The following is a 23,611-nucleotide window of genomic DNA, read 5'->3' as shown; positions in this document are numbered from 1 at the left end:
TTCCTCCAAAGCTGATAAACAAGCGGATTTTTCTGCTAAACAATCCACTTCTAAACAGCCATAAACGTAGAACCGTTTTACGGTTGCTTAAAGGTGTTAAAGTGGCTTTATAAACCAGTTGACGCTTTCATTAGGCTCACAGCTATCAAACTACTTTAAAGCTGCTTAAGGGTGTTAAAGTGGCTTTACAAACTAATACCAAGCTTTCATTCGGTTTACAGCACACATTCTGTCAGACAGGCTTGGCATACACTTTTCGCTTTGATTTTGCTCTTTTGATTACTGCTCCTCAGCCGAGCAGAATTTGAAAAAGTGGTGAATAGGGCATTTGTAGAGCTAGAAATTATCTATAATATTGCTGAAGAAACTGCAGTTTCATCTTTAGTATTTACGGCGCTGTAGGGCAGCAATGCCGTTGGTAGCAAAAAGAGCGCTTTTTTGCTACCAAGAGGGTAGCAACCTTATAGCACCATAAATACAAAATGCACGGTAATGCTTACTTCAGCAATATTGTAGATAATAACAAATTCTACAAACGCCCCATACATCACTTTTTCAAATTTTGCTTGGCTGGAGATGCAGTAATCAAAAGAGCAAAATCGAAGCGAAAAGTGTATGCCAAGCCTCCTGTCAGATCATAGAGTTTCGCAATTAGACTGGCAGCAAAAATATATGTCAGTTATCGACATTATCGACTGCTTCAAGTGTAAAGATATTTTCACTGTCTGTTCTGCAGATGCAGATGAAGCGGATCATACGATGAGTGCTTATGGATCAGAAGATGGCGGATCAATTCCCGAAAAATGACGACATGCAATTTTAATAGCAAGCTAATTACGAATTCAAGTTATTCAAAATTTAAAACATAGCATACGACGCCATAGCAAAATAAATATGACGCGTTCTATTCTTTTTTAAATTTAAAAATAGATTATTTTTTGGCAGCATAAAGGTTGATAAGACGTTGATTAAGCGACTGAAAAAGCATTGCAAAACTATTTCTCGTTCTAAAAACAGAATTGACAGCATTGCGCAAATTGGTTATTTAAAAACACGCAAAAGCCTCTATTAAGCTCCATTGCAGCTTTGAAAGTAGCTACCCAAGTAACAATTCCAGGCTGATCAAACGTTTTTTAGCTGAATTTATTCAACCTGTGGCTGAACTATGGTTTGGTATGAGGAATAAAAACCTTTTTACAGCTCTTAAACATCTAAGTTAAGCATCGGGCTTGCTAATAGCTGCTTTGAAGCTGTAATGTAGCTTAATAAACGCTTTTGCGCGTTTTCAAATAACCAATTTACGCAAAGCTGGAAACAAGGCGCACAGAGGCAATACAACGGCTTAACAAGTGTTTTTCCGCCTCGAATAAAATAGGTTGTATAAGTTCTCCAATTTCGGCTGAATAAGTATTGTATAGTTGTTTACATAAATTTTATTCGATGCATATTCAGCTATGGCTGAATAATAATGGCTGCTAAAATGTTTATTCAGCGTATAAATGTTTCTTGGGTAGTTTGTAATATCAAAAAACGACTTTCTACCAGATGTGTTCACTATTCCACAAGCTTTCAAAATTGGTATACCATACCTCCTCTCGATCGTTTTTCAATAGTTAAATAGTGCATTTTTATAAACAATTGCAACTTTTTCAAAGTTGGAACTTTTTTTTCTCGATTTTTTTTATTTTAAAATATTTGCTGATCTTTCTCGAAGAAGCATGCAAAATTTGGAAATGGAGAAATGAAAACTCTGGAAATTATGAGTTTTCATGTCTCAGCGCGTGTGTTAATGTGAAGCGAGCGGTTATGCTCAATTGATGTTCTAACCCACGGGCAGCTTCATAACGAGGCCGCCTTTGATGGTATTAATTGTAACGTGTCGTTGAAGCGCGCGCGTTCGTCCGGTCGTTTGCATTAACGTGCGCGCTTCGTTATAAAAATTCATAACTTCTAGAGTTTTCATTTCTCCATTTCCAAATTTTGTATGCTTCTTCGAGAAAGATCAACAAATATTTTAAAATAAAAAAAATCGAGAAAAAAAGTTCCAACTTTGAAAAAATTGCAATTGTTTATAAAACTGCACTATTTAACTATTGAAAAACAATCGAGAGGAGGTATGGTATACCAATTTTGAAAGCTTGTGGAATAGTGAACACATCTGGTAGATAGTCATTTTTTGATATTACAAACTATTTTTAAAATCAGCATTTAAAAAAAAGTAATTTTTTCGGATTACAATGCTTTAAAAAACATATCTTGCGAATTCCAACAGTAACACCGAAATAAAAAAATACGTGTCGATTTTTTTAACAAAGAACGTAAAAAATATATTCCGAAGAGAAAAAAAATTTTGATTGTAAATTTCCCGTGGAATGACCCATAATTTTTTTGCAATATCGCCACCGCTCCGGTTATGAAACAGTCGAGTTCCCCGGTTGTGAAACATCTAGAAAATCAATTATACTGATCGTACATTACTTCAATTGGGGCATTATGAGTTTTTATGGCAGCAGGATTCATTTAGGTTTAGCAAAAACTCAATTCCTTATAACACATGTAACAGGCCAGTGCATTTGAAATGCGCCAATATGATTGCTTGCTTTTTTACATGCATTCATTGCGATTCAGAATTAGATGATTAAACGAAGAAATTGATTAATGATTTTGTATTTTTGGTATTTTCCATGAATAAATGATTTTAATTTTTGATTTTCCTTCGATATTTCTATATTTTCTTTTCTTTTCTAAAGATTTCCCGAGGTGTTTCACAACCGGGGACACTTTTCTTTTAGCCACAAAAAACCATGTTTTGAAAATTCGCTATAACTTTTGTGTTTTAAGCAAAAACCATATACTTCCTTCGGCAAAAAGATAGGTATACGTTTAAACTTTCCAATGCTTCAAAAAGATTTAAGATTGGATGATTCGATCAAAAGCTATGGCCAAAAAACAAAACCTGTTTCATAACCGGGGACATTCCCCTACAAATTTTCTTAACAGTAAAATAGAAAACAACTCCCCCATTGCTTAGCCTGGTAAAATAAAGCGGATAGCATGTAAATATTCGCCATCATTACAAACGATTTCACCGAATACCATTTTGCGGAACACCAATTCTCGGTTGACCATAACGCGGAAAATAGAGTTTCGCAGAATACCATTTCGCGAAAAACCTTACGCGGGATGTACCATTTCACGGAAAATGTTTTCGTAGAAAGTACCATTTCGCAGGGGTGATCCAACTGAAGGAAAGTAATAGTGGTCAGTAGATCTAGGAAAATAAATAAACCTAGATAGAGGTGATCTACACGGGGGGCTGCCCTGCCCCGCAGTGGCCGGCGCTTCCGACGGCAAGTCGCCGGCAACACCCGCGACCTGTGTCCATCTCGCCCTGAATCATCTAATGGAACTATTGATAGTTACTGGTGGTCTTGTTATTGACTAAAGTTTTATGAAAGATTCTAAAATTTCTCGAGTTCAATTAGTTTTCGAGTTACGCAAAAATTTCTGTTTTATTTGTATGAGAGTCCTTATCCCCCTACCACAGGGGTGAGGGGTCTCAAGCCATCTTAAAAAATCCTGCCTCCAAAACCCCCCACATGCCAAATTTGGTTTCATTTGCTTGATTAGTTCTCTAGTTATGAGGATATTTGTATTTTAATTGTATAGGAGCCCTCCGCCACTATTGAAAAGGGGAGGGGTCATAATTTCCCTCATAAAGAGGGAAGAGGTCTCAATTCACCATAGAAAAAAATGCCCACAAAAACACACACATGCTAAATTTAGTTCCATTTGTTTGATTAGTTCTGGAGTTATGAGGAAATTTGTATTCCATTTGTATGGGAGCCCCCCTCCTAAAAAGGTAAGGGGTCCTAATTCATCATAGAAAAAATTCTTGCCTTTAAAAACATCCATATACCAGATATGGTTCAAATTGATTGATTAGTTCTCGAATTATGAGGAAATTTGTATTTCATTTGTACAGGAGCCCCCCTATTAAGGGGGAGAGGTCATAATTCCCCTCCTAAAGAGAGGAGAGGTCTTAATTCACCATAGAAACAAAATTTGCCTACAAAAACACCCACATGCTAAATTTGGTTCCATTTGCTTGGTTAGTTCTGGAGTTATAAGGAAATTTGTATTTCATTTGTATGACAGCCCCCCTTCCTAAAAAGGTAAGGGGTCTCAATTCACCATAAAAGAAATTCCTGTCTCCAAAAACACCCACTTGCCAAATTGTGTTCCATTTGCTTGATTAGTTCTCGAGTTATGCAGAAATTTGTGTTCCATTTGTATGGGAGCCCCCCCTCTTAGTGGATGTAGCTTTCAGATACATCCGAATCTTTATTAATTTGTTCAGTTCATAAACCGTTGTCGGAATCTGGAAAGTAAGACAGCGCAACGGCAGTGTTCAAAGAGCTAATCTGCGTTTTTCAAAATTGTTAATCTTTACCTCAACTAGTGATTGATATCAGAACTGAAATTGAAAACAATTTACACTCATCTTTTTTCATAATTTGAATTGCTGTCAAAATTGTTCCGGACTTTACTGGTTTGTTACCAATTCCGAAGCGTTTTGTTTCGGTTCAGTTCCGGTGCAATAGCGAACATGTTAATTCGTTGAGTTAGTGTACACATTGTTCACATTGTTCCCGCCAGAAAATGTTCTTAGTGAGGGTCACCAATAAATTTTTGAAACCGCGCGCTTTTTAGAATCATAGGCATGAGGAAATTTAAATCTAACCACGTGCTTCGTTGAATGCATTCGGGTCTGCATTTGAAAAAAATATCATAGTATTCTGTGCTGCGGTAGCACATGGGCAGTAAGCAAAAAATGAAAAAATATACCTAACAATCCACATAGTTTGGATCGGTTGCCGAGTGATAACCGTGCTTCGAAACGACAACTCGATTCGTTCGCCGAGTGAGAGTATGCTGAATCAAACGACAATATTCTCAGGACCTCTCCATTCATGAACTGAATCGAATCAAACTATCTAGGTAGCTGTGCGTTTTTCATTGGTCAGAGAGACTAGCGGGAAAACTAAAGCATGAATATTATCGCAGGCACCTGGATCGTGAGTACTCTTTGATGCGATAATTTGCAACATTGGTGGGGGGAGGGGTCTCTAACCATCATAAGAACCTTCCCAGGCCCCAAAAACCCCTACATGCAAATTTTCACGCCGTTTGGTTCAGTAGTTTTCGATTCTATAAGGAACATCCCGACAGACACAGACAGACAGAAATCCATTGTTATAGGTATAGATTTCACGTGGAACTGTTCTGTATGAACGCAAAGATCTTAGGAGAAATTCAGCCCTTGCTAGAAAACTTGACTTATTTTTTTAAACTTGAAAAAACTATAATTAGAAAACTGTACCTAATAAATACCTGAAAGCAATTTTAATTGCATAATTTTTTAAGTTCAAGCGTGGGAATTATTTAAGGGGGCAACTACTAAAACTAAAAAAAACGAAATTTTTTATTGATAATTTCGAAAGATTAACATTTTGACCATATGTGTTTTAACCCTCTAGTGCCCAAATTTTTGATTTACTTGAAAATTTTTTAAAATGCTCATTTCGTGGCCAGAATAATGAAAAAAATATTCTCTAATTACTAAGTTCAGGAATAGTTTGATCATTTATAAAAATTCGTAACCCGCCAATTGGCGGGGTTGGCCACCTGGGAGCAAAAAAGTTGCGAAATAAAATTTTTCGATTTAATTCGGGGCATCGATTTCAGAACATTTATAACAGTGCTAGTATTTATGGAACTAATCAAAATGAGTTTTAACTGAAATTTTTGTAAACAAAAGATATTTTATTAAAATTAAAAAATAGAACGACACCATACAGTTGAAGAATACTTATCCCGAATGATGGAAATCGTAAAATCATTCACGGTGAGCATGGAAACACAAATTAATATTACATTTGCGAAATTTTACGCGAGTTTCCACTGTGCAGCCATGCATCTTATAGGTTTTTTTCCATCGTGTTCTAGGAAATGCTGTACTCCATCAAATCTGATGTCAGACCGTGGAAAATATGTACATTTGGTTATGGCAGCTTTATCGTGGCTAAATTCAATAAATGGTGTACTAATAGATTTCTATGCTTTTTAGTTTTTATTCGAATTAGATACCGACCAACGAGACCGTTTGCCATATCCATATCCAGCTTGCTTTTGGGTATTCTATTACTCCGAATAGTTCCCAGTCGTACATCCCTCTCGTTCCTCTCGAGTGGAGATAAAAATCAATGGTAATGTCGTATAATAATTATCGAAAAATATGATTGTTTAAATCCGGTAAAATTTTAGAAAGGCGAACAACAACATTAGTAGCTGCTCCCAAGACAGTATTTCCTGGATATACCACGTTATCACCTACACCATAATATGCTTTGAAACTGTAACCAAACTGCGGGACACGACGAGTGACAATTGTCGTATTGAGTCACGAGACTTCCCGAATAAGGGTGAATAATATTTCCTCTTACTAACATTAATTACAACTTACTCAGCAATTTAATGAAAAAAGGGTCTATCAAAATGTATAAGTGCTCCTATTTTGTTCAAATCTTGTAAACTTATTCAATTTCCAAAATTTTATGTAAACCAACGCATTACGCAACGTTAACCAATGGATGAATTATGTTCCGAAGACGTGTCGATTTCTATCTCAAATAGCACGTAAGACTGTATAACAAAGGTTCCCTTCACCACTAGGTGGATTAAATCAGGTTTTTTTGTTTCAAAGCCAGCAAAATTATTTAGTGTTTGACCCATCCGTTTTTTGGATATTACAATTTTTGTATTTTTTAGAAATGTTTAAGGGGGCATAGTACTTTTTACACCATATTTTTGGCCTTATTTCAAATATTTTTTTCTCGATAACGTGGAAGGCGAATTGATTCGGGTTTTTTGCATTCTAAACATTGTATTTTATACTAATATTTACAATTTTGTTTATACATGGGAACCTCTTCCCTCCTCCCCTACGGCTCCTTGAGCATGATCATTCGAAAAAAAACATGAATTGCGGTACCATGGATTGGCGCTCGGGGGCTTATCCGAAATGAAAAATTCTAAAACGACATGAAAGTACATTAAATTATCTCGTGTTTGACCCATCCTTTTTTTAAAATTCGAACGCATAACAAAATGACGGACATTCAAACATAAAAGTAAGGTTTTTAGTAGAAAAAATTGACTTTAACATTTCTCAAAAATACAAAAATTGCAATATCGAAAAAAGGATGGGTCAAACACTAGATAATTTTGTTGGCTTTAAAACAAAAAAAGAATCATGAGAATTGCTCGAGCCGTTCTTGAGATATTTATGGTACCGACTTTCAAAACCTGGTTTCGAGAAAAACGGCATTGAAGTTTTTATGCGCTGTGCAATTGTTCCAGACATGCGCGGTACAAATGACTGTAACTTTGTCATTTTTTGGAATTCATCGAAACGGTTTCGAACACATATGCTAAAAATGTTAATCTTTTGATATAAACAATAAAAAAAATTCGATTTTTTAGAATTGAAAAAGTACTATGCCCTCTTAAAGTCAATTTTTTCGACTAAAACCCTTACTTTTATGTTTGAATGTCCGCCATTTTGTTATACGTTCGAATTTATAAAAAAGGGCGGGTCAAACACGAGATAATTTAATCTACTTTCATGTCGTTTTAGAGTTTTTCAATTCGGATAAGCCCCCCGGCGCCAATCCATGGTACCGCAAATCATGTTTTTTTCGAATGATCATGTTCATTCAAGGAGCCGTAGGGGAGAGGGGAAGAGGTTCACATATGCAAACAAAACTGTAAATATTAGAATAAAGTGCAATGTTTAGAATGCAAAAAACCCGAATCGATTCGCTTTTCGCGTTATCGAGAAAAAAAATATTTGAAATAAGGCAAAAAATATGTTGTAAAAAGTACTATGCCCCCTTAATGGACATTCAATTTAAAAATGCTGACGGATAAAAAGGTCGAAAAAAATGAGATGAGCCCTAGTATCGCCAATGATAATACTGTATCTAGATTGCATTTTGGTCAGACATCACGTTTATCTTCGTTGTAGTGGATCTAGTTTTTCACACCAAAAAAGTGTTTTTCCGAAATTGTGGAAAGTTGGGCGGGTCTCAGTCAAAAGCAAGGCGACGAACGCGGACTACTACGTCTAGTCAGAAATAAAACGCTGTAATAAAAAATACATAATTTATTAGCCAAAATCAAAATTTTACTAATTAAATGTAGTAATCACAGAAGCAAAAAAAGAACTTTGGTTTTAATTTCTGTTTACTTAATTTTTACTTGTTTTCTGCTACTAGGGATGCATTTAGCTTTTTAGCACGTCTTGCCATGAACCAAAAGTACAACGAAGGACACAAATGTCGAACCCAGTATGCCATCTTTGGAGCAAGTGACGCTATTGTGACATCCTGTTCATTACGTAGTACAGCCGTTAAAACGCGTTTGGCAACTGTTTTGGGTAATGCGCCCGACGCTGTTGTTGAATCCATTCCTAGATAGTAAAATTGAAATTAGAATTATGAATTTGAATTTTTCTTTTAAAAATTTTTATTGAAAAAAAAAACTTTCACAACTGCTTATAAATTACTTCATAAACGAACCGGAGGTACTGTAAATACACCTAATTCTGGGAATGACTGCTAATTCTGCGATCCGCATATTTTCCTTGAAAATCATAGCATTCTCAAATGAATAGCTCTATGTACACATATTTTCCTGGATGTGGTAATTAAGATAAAAATTTGCAGGGATAAGAATGTTTTGACTGAAATGTAGGGTACGCAGACTTAGGTGCGTTTACGGTACTCGACAATAGGCCGTATGCTAAAATTTTAGTACAACTACTGTGACCGTAAGTCATTGCGATCAGCTCCTAATTCCAATCACTTAACCAAAATTGTCGATCTTTAGAAAAATTAATCAAAAACCGTAAGCACTGCCTTTGACCACTTCAAAACAAATTCAATTCTATAGCGAGTAGTAAAAACCGACATCAAAGTGCATTTTCTTAGCCGATTTATCAAGATTATTCCAACATAACACTATATTTGTTTCTTCTATATTTAATAAAAATTGATAAATAGAAGTATGTTTCAATGTTTCGTTTGAACTTCGGCTAAATATTTACTTGTTTACAGAATTTTGCTTGTTTTTATTATTAGGTTGGATAATACTGTTTCAATGTGGTATTGTCCGTAACCTTTAGGTAAAAAGCTTCAATATATTAATAATTTTAGTATAGAAACTGATATATAGCTACTTGTGTTTTCAACGTTTTTGACTCGAGTATCACGTTGCGCACCAACCACCACAGTCTCGTACATTTCAGAGGCCTACGCGAGTCACGCTTCGTCTTAGATAAACATAAAGTAATTGAAGATAGAATTAACAAAAGGGCGAATGTCGCAGTTTGATGGTTTTTCGAAAATGGTTATGGTTTCGGGAGCATGGTTAGTTTTGACTCTCAGGTTTTAACAGTTCGATGGTTCGCTTCTGAGAGCCAATGAGATATGCCACAGGTGAGGAAAGAGCTTCGATGTGTTTCACTGATTTTTCCTTGAATTTTTTTCACCAATGTATGGATGTTTAACATATAAAAAATTTGTTTATTCAACCCGAAATGAAATGAGATAAATTTTATCTATCAAACAGGAGCAAATGAACATCAAAAATTCATCCAATTCCAATCCGGACTGAATAAATGAATAAATAAATTCGCTGTTATAGAAACATATCTTCATCCTTACCTTATATATGCTCTTATTGAGTAAAACAACTATCAATCTGTCAAATATGAAATGGTTCGCATTCTAAACTGATTTTAATCACTCGAGGAGAAATAACCATCGAACTGTCAAATTATAACTAAAAAGTTAAAAATTTCGCGAAATGGTTCACAGCCAGTTGATTTTCCTATGCTGGTCCTGGTCCAGCAAAAAATAACTCTCACCCGTTTTGTTTGCATTTGCGACATTCGCCCTTTTATTAATTCTATCTAGATCTAGAAATTCTTCGTGAAAGGAGCTGAGCTGAGTAGTTGTTTTGTTTTCCAAGGCATGCATATTTTTACTCGCTCTGTGAACCATTTCACCAGTACTATCCCATATTATAGCCGTCCCTGGCGAGGACTCATTCGTTCCTCTGACCAGTACACTTCATAGGAGGGACTTTTGCACAGTCATGAGTGGATAAATTTAGAATTCAGCATGAAGGAAAAGTATTTTTCAAGCAAGTCCTGTTTCTTTTACGGAATAAAAAACTTATATTCAATTTCGTTTTTCTTCATAGACGGAAGTGATATAGAATATCATGTAATGAATAGTGAAAAAATTGGAATACAATTTGAAACAAGAGGTAGGTAAACAAGTCAAAGCATGAATAAACATTAAACTTAGAAACTTTTAATATATAATCAATCATACAGAGAGAAGCAACAGATATATAACTGACATATAACAGAAATGTATAAGTAGATATATATAATAATAACTTACTGCCATATTGTTCTCCAGTTCCCGTTAATGCATTTAAGGATAAAGCAGTTCTGATGTAACTGGGCGATACCAGAGTCACTTTTACATTATGCTCACTTATTTCGGCTCTCAAACTATCACAAAAACCTTGTAAAGCATGTTTGGATGCGCCGTATGCCGATCGATGTGGAATGCTAAACTTTCCTTGAACACTCGAGATGCAAACGATTCTTCCCTGCTTGCGTTCAATCATAGATGGAAGGCAAGCTTTGGTCAGTGCCACTGTTCCGAAATAGTTGACTAACATCACCTTAATATCTACATCCATAGCGGTAGAAACACAATCCGAGCGGACACTAACGCCCCCGTTGTTTATCATAATATCAATGTGGCCATGGATTTCCAGTATCTCTTTAATCTTCAACGGGAGGGAATTGATATCGGAAAGATCCAATGGTACAATTACAGGTGAATGAGTTTCCACGGTCTAAAAAAAAATATGACAGTTAGCATAGCTTTGATGTGCATTTGAAAAGGCATTTTATTGCAAACTGAAAACGAAATTTTCATGGGCATTATTTAAAGACATTATGGACAAAGATGAGCCAACAAACGGATGCAATTAAGATACGGCATGCAGACTGATAAAATGTTGCTGATCTTATGTAAAATTTTCCGGAGAATTGTCTGGTTCCTACCCCATTCCTGTTTGTCATCGGGAAGTACCCCATTTTACTCATTTTCCCCTATTTTTTACATTTTTTACCCTTATTGGACTGCTTGGTGCAAAGGCTTTGAAAAAACAAAACTCAAATTTAATTAATAATAATTTTGTGTAAAAAAGTGCGCAAAATCGAATAGGGTTTCACCCATTTAGTTTAGAGCACATTTTTTTTTGTTGAGTTTCGTTACCAAACCGACCACACCAAACGATGACAAACAGGAACATACGATTCTCAGGAAAATTTTACATAAGATCAGTTATATTTTATCAGCCTGCAGACAGCATCTTTAAGGGACATAAACGACTAAATTTTTTGAAAAAATCGTAAATTTTTTATTTCAGATTTTGATTCTACAGTCTTTTCCGCTTATTTTGATACTAATTTTGTAATGATCCGACCACGGGAAGTGACCGAAAAACGATCGAACACATAGGTATTCTAGGGCGATGTGGAACAATCTTGCCGGAATAAAACGCCGCTCCTGTAAAACCACGATTTTCAAACTTTATGTACCTTTTTCTCAAAAACTACATAACGTATTGGAAAAAACTTTTTTTTGTTTTGTTGGTAGAAGCTGGGCAAAGACTTTTATAACTTTTAAGCTTTGTAAACTACACACAGCTTGAGAAAAAAGAAAAAAAAAAAGAAAAAAAAGACTGAAAAAATTAAAATTTGTCTTCTTTTTTCTTTTTCTCTGGTTGTGTTTCGTTTACAAAGCCTAAAAGTTATAAAAGTCTTTGCCCAGCTTCTACCAATAAAGCAAAAAAAAAGTTTGTTCCGATACGTTGAGTAGTTTCTGAAAAAAGGCACATAAAGTTTGAAAATCATGGTTTTACAGGGGCAGCGTTTTATTCCGACGAGGTTGTTCCACATCGCACTGGTATGCTAATGTGTTCGACCGTTTTTCGACTTCCCGTGGTCGGATCATTACGAAAGTAGTATCAAAATAAGCGGAAAAGACTGTAGAATCAAAATCTGAAATAATAAAATTTAGTCGTTTATGTCCCTTAATTGCGTTCGTTTTTGTCCATAGTGCAATGTCATCGAATGAAAAAAACACTTTGGACGGATTTCATCCCTCATCCCCCAACTCGTCTATGGGGTTGGCAGCACCCTCTCAGAACTCAATAAAACTTTGTGTGTGTAAAGAGTTGATGTAAATAAGCAACTTTGCATTGCTAGTTTTTCCAAAACGCACAGACTAGCTTTTGGAAAGGATTCAGTTTTTTTTATAAATTATAAATTTTTGTTATTTTTCTCATCTTTTTTTATGAAAAAAAATTTTACTCAAAAATTAAAGGACCAACAAAATAAGGTCCATGGGTAACGTTTAGAAAATATCCTGAATTTTCGAAAAAAAAGAAAAAAAAATTAACACTGAATAGATATTTTAAAAACTAATAATCGATTTTCCAAAATAGACCATCTCGGAAATTAATGAATTTTTTTTGAAGATTGATATATACTTGACATGTACTCAAAGGAGAAAATTATCTATCCATTTGCTGATTATCAAGAAAGTAGATCCCACGTAACATTGATTTTCCACAATTTTTTTAATTCGTTTCATTGATTAGGCTAGGATGCGGAAAATTAAAGGAGCCGTGTTTCACTTTTTTAACAGTATTAACACATTAAACAGTTTTTTTCTAATGTTTGGATCACTGTTCAGTTATATGTTTGGGTTTGGTTGATTTTTTTCGGTGAGGAATGAAACAGTTTCAGATTTTCTGCGTTACGCGTTTCAACCTACTATATTTCATTCAGCCATCTTCGGACGCCTATTTAGAGGTAGAATTACAGAAATTACAAATCGTCAAGTATTAGTAACACAAACTTTAGATTTAACGAGAAACATTTAACATTAAATTTTGAACTTTTTCTTAACGAAAACTCTAGTTGGATACATTTTTTACAAACAGACTTGCACTTTATTCCGAATAATAACACGCATCGACGACCAGGAGACTAGGCTGACGGCAGAGATATTCCACATAAAAGTGCTCGGCGAGGAAAAAACTGTCAGTCTACAGCGTGAGTGCGGCAATTTCAATACTGCATATGATGGTTTGATCCCAAAACTTCGCCAGTTTCAAACAAAATACAACACAACCCAAGGGAACTCAAGCCTGCAGAACACTAACTGACGAAGCTACATAATTAATATGAAGGATTAAGACCTAGGTTTCCTAGGATTAAGACGTGTTTTCTTGTAAGTGCAAGTCTGTTTGTAAAAAATGTATCCAACTAGAGTTTTCGTTAAGAAAAAGTTCAAAATTTAATGTTAAATGTTTCTCGTTAAATGTTTTACCTCGTCAATTGATACTGAATTAGTACCAGGAACAATGTGTTGGTATACGTGTTCAGTGAGATCGCTGAACCAACGCTCCCGTCATGTTGAACGTTTTACTCATCAACTTCGTAGCTAAATAAAATGGAATTGAAGCGCAGGATACAGGAATATGTAGTATAAGTTGTTCAGTGACATGATAAATTGCATACCGTGTATGCAACAATGAAATTACGAGCAGTCTAATAAGAAAGTATACTGTCTAAATAAAATTCGTATTGCGTGTGCGTCAGTGCAAGCAAAATCATGAACGTGTGAAGAAAATATTGTTGTCCGGCTGAATTTTGTTGCCTGTGGACGAGTCGCTACCGATTTTATCATCACAATATTATCGACGTTCATCTTGCCAGCACAAGGGCGATATCCTACGCTTATGCTTACAATATTATCGACCTAATCTTGCTTCTGCATCATCGATATTCATACTTCTGCATCATCGACACTTGTCTTCATCTACCGAAGTGATATCCGTCCTGTTTAATCAATGTGCCTTTCGTCTGCTTTACCGATACGATATTTGCATTGCACCCGCTTAGTCGACTACGGTCCAGTTGGAACTTTATCTGCGCAGTCGTTTTTGGTCCACTATGAATTTGGCTTATTTAATGGAATTCTCGTGAAACATTGTACGCGAGTGGTAGGGATATTTTGACGTAGGTCTACGTCTTTCAGGAAGGTAGCTGGTATAGGGGGCAATGCCAAAAAATCGAAAAATGCGAGCGTCACGAAAAATGATAGGTTTTGAACGCTAATAGCTCAGCGGTTTTCCGATCGATTTTCAACATTTTTGCACCAATCGATCGGAAAATCTTCTAGGGTATGAAATGGAGAAGGCAAACGAGGAGCGTCCAATATAGCTTTAGCCATCCCAAGCCCCTACCTAGCGCCTCCACGTGGCCATACCTGGTAATGCTCTTTTGAGTAGCCAAGCTAGGAGGTGCGATGCTGGGTGGTTCCCGGCTGCCTGATCTTAAAACTGCGGGTTTGGATGACGGCTGAGCAACACGACCTGGTTAGTAGGTAAGCTTAACATAAGTTATTTTAATGATTTGTTTCGTTTTAGCTCATGGAGCAAGCATCTCCTACTGTACAAAGAAAATTCGGGCCGAAGAAAGTTTAAATAGTGCTCATGGATACCAGAAGAAAAAAATAAATTAATGATGAAAGCACTCATGTAAACTCAAATGATGCAACTCTTTTCTATTCGAAGGACGGCTGGTGAGATTGTTCTGTTTTTGTCTATATATCTTCATATAATGTATATTCATATAACACATATTTTATTACATTGCCATATACCATCATTATCGTAAAGGGGAAGGAGCATCAGGGCATCGAATGAATCGAAGACTGGATGAGGGATGTGGTAACCAGCCCAAGTCATATAAGGTCGGAGAAGATTTTGACGCGCCCTTCTAGCGCACAAATCATCACGCAAGATAAGTTTGCACGGCGAAGTTATGTATCTAGAAACTGGAAGTCTATGCTGGAAGGAGTGTCTTATATCCCGTGGAATCATATAAGCGACATTGCTTATAGATCCACCCAACCCCTTTTGGTCTTTAACAAACAGCATTTACATGAAAGTTGCTAGGTAGATAAATTCGATTTTGCAGTAATTCTTCTTGCATACAATGGGAAACCCTTGAGGTGATGGTGGCTAACCCCATACATACATACACAATACAATCGATCGGAAAATCTTCTACACATCAGCCCAATAAAAAAACTTATTGATTTCCAAGTACGCCCTATTGAAAAATTGGAAATAATGAAGCATTGTCCAACTGGAAATCCTTACTTCGTGATTGGTTACAAAATCATAGTTTTTGACGTATTTTCAGAAGAAAAAAGTGACAAAATCTCCCCGTCCCAACAGGTTGAAGCTTCTTTGCGACGATTGAATCTAGACTAATCTGATATCTATGCTTGGGAAGTACGCCAGAAAGAGTGACAAAGTCTTCTCGGCTCAACAAAATTCTTTACGAACGCGATTAAACCTAGTCCAATTTGAAATCTGTGCTTGGGAAGTACGCCAGAGTGCAAAACCATCTTTCTTCTTCAACCGATGTTGTCGTTTGAACATTCTAGCATTGGGCGATACTGTATCTGTATCGAAAAAATCGCATGTCACACGGATCATTTCTAAAAGGGACAGTTTGGTCATCGCTGATCTGAAGTCTCAAAAACACTTGTAGAGCATTGTAGAGATTTGGTTATCTGTATGGTTGTAGAGGTACATTCTCACGGTCATCAATTTGTCCAGCTTTGTATGGCTTGTAACTTCTGGAGCGTGAACAGAAGTGGAAGGGGGTTAAATTAGTTGGTTTGTCGAATCTAAATCTTCATCCGCATGTTTGGGCAGAAAATGTTCAGATTTTTTAGTTCGACCGATATGGTCACCTCGCTTAATATTCATAAGTTCCATTTCTATCATTTTGTCTGTAAGATTGCTGAGTCGTCGACTTTTATCCGAGAATAGTTTCGTTTGCTGCCTTGCGTAAGTTAGTGAGTTAGTTGCCTGCAATTATTTGTATAGTGTCAATAGTCAAGCATTACATTTAGATTAATTTCTTTACAAAATGATGGACAAGACAAGACAAGGCAGGATCGATCCATAGTGATGTCAATGTTCATTTGACCATCAACTCAGTATAAGGCAGTCGGGTAAAAATCATTTTTCAAACAACTTTAACTTACTCATATCACAAAAATGAATAAAATCATGTAAAAAAATTATCGACTTGCAAAAATTTGAATTTCTCAACCTGCAGCACAATCAAGCCATTTTATCGTAATAATTTTTTGATGTCATTAAAATACATACAGGGTGGTTGATCCAATAGTTGTGGTAGTACCAATAGTTGCGCTACTATTGATTATTAATGCATATTTTCGTCACCGTAGCATTTTAAATAAAACAATTACGTTCATTATATAAAACAAGTTCTTAGCAGTATTGGTAGTTAGACTACATTATTTAAAATTAAAGCATTATTTGCTAAAATGCCGATTTTCTAAAATCTAACACAACTATAGGCACTCATTTCTATAGTAGCGCTACAATGTTTTTTCATCTAGCAACCTAGCAATGTATATGGAATAACACAATTAAAGAAACACCAAACTTAATTAAGGAAACTTTAGCGCAACTATTGGTACAATATATTTGATTCGTAAAGTTCATTTTTTTCATCATAAAGCTTCTCGTACAACGAAAGTAATTATCTTGTCTTGTGACAAATACCTTGTGTTTGATAAATTTATATCCCACAAGCATTAATTGAAGTGAAGCATATACCTCAATAAACAAGAAAAAAGAAGTTACATTGCGCTTAGCTGCGCGACTAATGGAGCATCTGTCCTATATGTAAATAGTGTTTGATGTTGAAATAAGATTTGAGGCGCCATTCGCTGTGCCGGTTGTCGGAGCTGAAAAAGATTTTTAAGCCAGTTCGCACTTACATGAAATCCCATGCACAACGGTCAACGTGCGCGTGAAAACAAAAACAAAAATATTTCTCTCCCTCTTTTTCTCATACAAAAACCAGAAAAATATCAACAGCTCCGTCATAGCGAATTAACATATATTAGAGAAGCGTAATTGTGCCCTGATGAAACTCTTAGTGGAAGTACAAACTCTAAGAAACGGATAAAACTGATATACAGAGAACGGGCATTTAGGTAATTTAAACTTATCTTCTTGTATCAAATTTACAGCAATGTTTCAGACCATGTATTGCAATACAGCAAATTAAAAAAATTGCATGACGAACTTAATTTCGAAACGATTAAGGCTGGACGAACTTGATATCTGTGTTGGAAAAGTGCGCTACAGCTGTAGTTTCGATTATACAGTTGCATTTCGAATTTGGCAACAAATGCGTATCGCCTTTGCCAAAATCGAGACCCTTTTTTGATATGAAAAAATTGAATGTAAGTGCGTTAGAAATTGACAAAATGTTATTAATCAACGATTGCAACCTTTCTATGTTTATAAAATCCACCAAGAGCTATCCGTGGGGTGTACTTATAGGCTTAGAGGAGTTCCTGATAAGCTAATCCATCTCATCGAGGCATTCTCGTGCAAGGTGCTGCACAATGGCGTCTTGTTACTGCTGGTGTGAGACGGGGCTGCATATTCCTAATCGTTATGGATGAGCAAGTTAGATGATCTCTCCGACAGCTTCAAGGCAGCAGGTCTCATAGTCATGTAGCAAAAACTTGTCTATGGTAGTGAACACTAACAATCCCACCAACTTTACAGTAGCGGACAACAAGTTGAGCAGATGGAAGACTTTCAATATCTTTGTAGTCAGACAACACCCAATGCGATGGCACCGCTAAGATTGAAATAGCCCCACGGATCAGCAAAACCAGAAGTGCCTTTGGGTCTGCGAATCATTTAGCGCTCAAACCAGGTCACGCTGCATATGAAAACACGAATTTTGTACTCAAATCAAATCCGTACTGTGGATTCTGTTTATCTCTGATTTTATCCCTTTGCTCTGTCAGACCGGTGGAATTTGGACCAATAAGTAATTAATTTTTTTCTTTCAAAAGTACAAAAAAATACATATTTCAACTGCAACCCATTCATTAAAAAAAAAACCCGAATTAATCCACCTAGCGGCGTGACCTAGCCTTTCTACTGCCACAATAATCATTATTTAATTTCTCAGGAACTTAATTGTAGATGTATAGATGTTATATTAGACTATATTTTTAAATATCCGTTCCGTATTCCTCAAAATCCTTATTTGCCAGTAAAATTCACAACGTATTGTGTAGAATAATTATATTTTCTTTCCTTGGGTGCGTAAATACATGTAAGCGTCATTTATGTTACTTGATGAACACCTTATTTAGTTTTATAATATTTATAGAAAAATAATGTAAACACAAAAGATAATTTTTACAGACTTGAATGAATATGCATATAAAATTAGAAATTAACTCTCTAACGGGTCTACAGACGGCCTTAACTTTCGGGCTTCAGAGCCACATACGAAACTTGTTCTGAATTGACAATATGAAGTATTTGTTCATAGCAGATTTTTTGATATTTTGATATTAATACCATGCATTCAAAAGTTAGCATCTTTGAAAAACAAGAGTTCAAAAAATTATTATTATATTTCGCTTTTGAAGAAAAAGGATATCTACAACAAAATGATTGATCTCAAAATTTTACTATTGGTTTGCTTGGCTTCAATTTTGCAATATATCTGAATTAGAAAAAAATTACTGAATAGAGCATTAGATATGAAAACGAGAAATGGAACTATTTCTTAGCTAGCACTCCTTCAGATAATTATTTTTGCATGAAAATCAAAACTTAAGCTTCTTTTGAATGTACTTTCATGAAAAGATGATGAGGTCAAAAAATAGTGCCAAAGCTGCGCCATAAACATGCTTGAGAATGGGAAATACGATCGATATGATTCCCAGTGCTTGTCTTTTTTTGATTTATTTATTAAAACATGATACATGACATAAGACATCTGTCCTTTAAAATATCACTAACGAAAACAAATCTTACAAAATTTCTACCGTGTAACGTTTACTTCCTATTTTTCATATAACATTTCTAAGCTCTAGTATCTATTGATTGAAAAGAGCATCTATTGATGCGCAGAATTTGTTTGGAATTTGTACAAATTTATTTGGAAAAATCAACTCACTAGTATTTTTGATTATATACACCACTATACCTACATGCTTAAATAAACTGCTTTTCTCCGCTTTTTGCTTTTCTTGTACAATTGTGAGTAACAGCAAGTGAAGAAAATGACAATTGAAATCTGAAATCAAAGAAAAGAAAAAACTTTTCGATTGAATCCCACTATTTAATATTTATTTACAACAGATACGTAGTTCACCTACGACGTGCAGGCTTTATCAGCGTCTTATTTCAAAGCGTATACGTATCTGTCGCGAATAAATATTAAATAGTGGAATTTAGTCGGTAAAAGTTTTTTCTTTTCTTTAATTTCAGAGTTCGTATTCCACTAAGAGGCTTCAAAAACTTCAGACAATTGACATGTTTCTCACTTTTCTTGAATTTCATTGCAAATTTTAAAATTGCAAATTGTCATCACATACATACATACATACATACATACATACATACATACATACATACATACATACATACATACATACATACATACATACATACACACATACATCACATACATCTCATACATTGAATACAATCAACATTTGATTGATATGTTTTGATTTCACACGTTTTAACGGTTTAATATACGGTGCTTAAGTGTTAAAATTTGAATAACTTTTGAATGAAGCGTCCGATTTTAAATAACTCGGTTTCGTTTGATAGATCTCAGCAATAATTTTCAAATAATCATAAAATGTGTTATGTTTTTCATTAAATTAATGCTTATATGTTACATAAATATGTTTTAAATACTATTTTTTCACATTTCTTTATGTAACTTTCAAACTACAAGTCCAATCTTCATGAAATTTGGAAGTTAAGGGTTTGCAAGGCTCCTCTTTCATATGCAATCAATTTTGTTCAAATCGGTGAAGAGACCTATGAGATAATGAAGTCCCATATTTTTCGTATTTTTATACATAACTTTTTAACTAAAAGTCCGATCAGTATGAAATTCAATAGCGACCAATGGGACACCTAGACCTTTCATTTGACACTAAGAACATTAAAATCGGTCCAGCCATCTCCGAGAAAAGTGAGTGAGATTAAAAGCGTCACATACACACACACACACACACATACACACACACACACACACACACACACACACACATACATACACACACACAGAAAATGCTCAGTTTTCGAAACTGAGTCGAATGGTATATAACATTCGGCCCGCAGGACCTTCTTTCCATTTCCGGTTTTCCAAGTGATTTCTATACCTTTATACTATATATTTATATAGTAGAAAGGCAAAACGATTTGTAAAAGAATGTGCTTTTTTAAAGTTCAACGCAAAATTATTATCAATGTGCTTATTATACCGGATTACTAAAAAGGGCATAATTCACAATTCATAAATTATTGTAATATTGGACAATTCGAGTTATCTTAAGGTGAAATTAGTCGTCATCGATTCTGCCAATTTCAAAAGCAGTTTTTTGTTTGAAACAAAAATCTTGTTCATGAAAATATTTTCGCTGTGTTCAGATTGACAAGAAGAATGCAGTATTTATATTTTTGCAAACAGAACTCCGATTTTAGGCCCAAAAACCGAAATTTTCCGAAATTAATTTCGATTCCGAAATTGGGCTCTTCGACGAAAAATCAATGACTGCTAATTTGCCGTTAAATATTCACAAAATTAGAGCCAGGTATTTAAAGCATTTTTATAATGTATCATCAGATGTGATTAAATGGTTATAATAGTTAGAATTTTGTCAATATTACGAAAAGTTTACTACTGTTAATGATTAAAACTTGTCTTGAATATGGTACAGGCACGGTACGTCACATTGAATAAATTATTAGATAACTAACTTTTGAGCTTAGTAAGTTATAAATCAGTAACATACCGTATAAAGAGCTAACAAATCCTTCCGAACACGTTCCAGCTCATGTTTCCGTCTAGCACAAAGCACAACTTTACATCCAGCCAGGAAAAATATATGGGCAAGAGCCTCTCCAAGACCAGAACTTGCGCCAGTAATTACTACCACCTATAAGCAATACAGTAGAAATACTTACATCTTATCAAATATATCTAACATTACCTTTCCTGGTAGACACTCTCGATAACGTCGCTCTTTTGCAATATCAATTATTTTGAAAACAAGATAAGGCAATGTGAATGGTAAGCAAATAGTAGAGAAAACCCACCAAAAGACACTATAATCTGTACGGCAATTAGATTCCATTCGATCCGCCATGGCACACGGTCCAGGAACAATTAATTAATTTCCACAAATTACATCACATCACGGCCAGAATATTTTTGAAAATAGTAAAGCTTATCTTACAATGAAGCCGTTTTCTCTATTATATAAAGTAATCTGGCTAGAAAAATCAATATATACGAACATGGGTTGTTTGTAATGCAACTGCAAGAACGACGAACGACCGACTAGGCGGACCGATAAGCGATAGCGCGATTATAGTGAACTCGTCAAAATTTTAATGACTAATTTTTGAACACAAAGTAATGCGAAGTGCTGTCAAATACGAACAAATGAACATAATTTGTTCATCTGATAGGGATGTTCAATGTTTTTTTCGCTACCAAAAACATCGACATTCATTTCGCTATGTGCGCGAAACGGTGCTGCCACCTTCCCAAGTTTGTTCTATTTGTGAAGTCTGTGCACAGGTTTGTTAAAGAGTGTAAAGGATAGACAAAACTTTGCACCAAATCTTCACAAACTTTCCATATGGCAGTTCCATGAGAGTATAATACCCTAGACAGACATACAATTGTACCAGCGTTGTACCTGTACAATTATTGTATGTCTGTCACCGTGTACAACGATAGAATCACGCAAGCAAAGTGGTACAACGGTGGTTTCTGTACCTACCTCTTTCACCGTTGTACGAAGCTACAACTGCTCGATTTTTACTGCGCGCAGCGCCAATGACTGGTAGTAACAAAAACAGGCAGAATTTTAAATTAATTATTATTTTGCAAGATTTTGGCAAAGATTTAACGCTAAACGCTCGGCATCTTGAAATTTGTGTTAACATTTCGTGAATAGGAACAAAAATCAACGCTTAGACCCTACCCCGTAACATAGTGACAGTTATTAATAGTTTCCCATAACACCCGCCAGTGTCAAAAATGTCGCGACGATCGTTTCTACGTGCTGGCCAAAATTGACGCACCTTCGATTTCCAAAGGAAATGTTAATTTTTGTAACGTTAAATGTGAACGCAAAAAGCTGTCTGGATAACGATTTGAAAAGTGCGTATTGATTATTTCAGCATTGTTTCATGTTTTCGGTAAAACTGTTTGAATTCTTGGTGGGTTGTTTGATTGATTTGTTTACAAGATAAAAAGCGGTATTTATTACAAGATTGTCACTCTTGTGTACGAGTTGTCTGCTCTAAAGTATTTAAATATTACCTGTTTCATTGAAAGTTATCCGCTGCGCAATTCAAAATGAAATGCTCTTTTATGATTGCTGGATCGATTTTGTCGTTAACAGAACAAGTTAAGCAAAATTCAAGAGTAAATCCAAGCAATAGAGATCGTTGCAGTTGTACAAAAAACACTCTGTTACATGACAGAACCAAATAGAGCATGTTATTATGACAGAAGAACCAGTTATGCTGCTATTGTCATTACCACGGAAACGTTTTGATGCTTGACATAATGTTGCCAGTTCGTAAAATACTCTATTGAAATAATAAACCAATTCAGATCTTATATGCACAAGAGATTTTTTGCCAAAACAAATGATAATAAACTCTTTCTTCGATATTTACGCCGCTTTCAAACATCTGTCGTGAACCATGAACCAGCAGTTTTAGGTACGTTTGATTAGTATGGGAGCTGTCACATTGTTACCGGGTTGCTTAGACCATGCAATTAGAGATTATCGGTGATGAGCACAACCACGTACAACGTACAGCAGTATGTCTGTCACCCTTCCGTTGTACATGTACAACGCTGTACACGTACAACGCTGGTACAATTGGGTATTTTAATTTTCCCAAAAAAGTTGCTTTTTTTAACTCATTTGATAGCCCGTCGTTTTCTGAATCTAACAGTTCTTTTTTTATTTTAATTAAGTGAATATTTGATGAAAAAATTAATAAAAATCAAAAATAGAATGATTTGCTGTTTGACAGATATCCACCAAGCCGATTGATTGAAATGATGTCAGAAGTTCTCTTCCTCTCTTCTATCTTTCTAATAGAGCTTTTCATTTTGACCGAGCTTTTGACAGCTCCCATATGAAACCTGTATCGGCTGATGACCATAGTTTATCTATCCACTGTGTTGTCTAAGGCGAGCTGAGAAGAAAAATGGTTTACTTATAAGCTATCGTCTTATTCAAAA

The 23,611-nt window shown here is 35.4% G+C and overlaps 1 protein-coding gene across 1 annotated transcript; it reads right to left on the bottom strand.

Moving 5' to 3' along the window:
* Window positions 1-8,272: 8,272 nt before the first annotated feature.
* LOC128742628 (dehydrogenase/reductase SDR family protein 7-like) lies at window positions 8,273-21,706 on the bottom strand. The gene is made up of 4 exons (XM_053839046.1): window positions 21,330-21,706; window positions 21,132-21,275; window positions 10,536-11,001; window positions 8,273-8,533 (listed from the first exon to the last, which is right to left on the bottom strand). The coding sequence occupies exons 1-4, from the start codon at window positions 21,483-21,485 to the stop codon at window positions 8,319-8,321; spliced, it is 981 nt and encodes a 326-aa protein (XP_053695021.1). The 5' UTR covers window positions 21,486-21,706; the 3' UTR covers window positions 8,273-8,318.
* Window positions 21,707-23,611: the final 1,905 nt, after the last annotated feature.

The sequence above is a fragment of the Sabethes cyaneus genome, chromosome 3, assembly GCF_943734655.1.
Source record: "Sabethes cyaneus chromosome 3, idSabCyanKW18_F2, whole genome shotgun sequence".
In the NCBI taxonomy this organism is placed as follows: Eukaryota; Metazoa; Arthropoda; class Insecta; order Diptera; family Culicidae; genus Sabethes; species Sabethes cyaneus.
The sequence above is the reverse complement of the archived record's forward strand: the minus strand, read 5'-3'. Positions and strand labels throughout refer to the sequence as shown.

What these genes read in the sequence shown, in the direction of transcription:
- LOC128742628 (XM_053839046.1), bottom strand. Translation starts at nt 21,485, where the DNA reads ATGGCGGATCGAATGGAATCTAATTGCCGTACAGATTATAGTGTCTTT. An exon ending in ATTTGTTAGCTCTTTATACG is followed by an intron (nt 11,002 to 21,131) that starts GTATGTTACTGA and finishes ATTTTTTTTTAG; the next exon opens with ACCGTGGAAACTCATTCACC. An exon ending in AACTGGAGAACAATATGGCA is followed by an intron (nt 8,534 to 10,535) that starts GTAAGTTATTAT and finishes TTTACTATCTAG; the next exon opens with GAATGGATTCAACAACAGCG.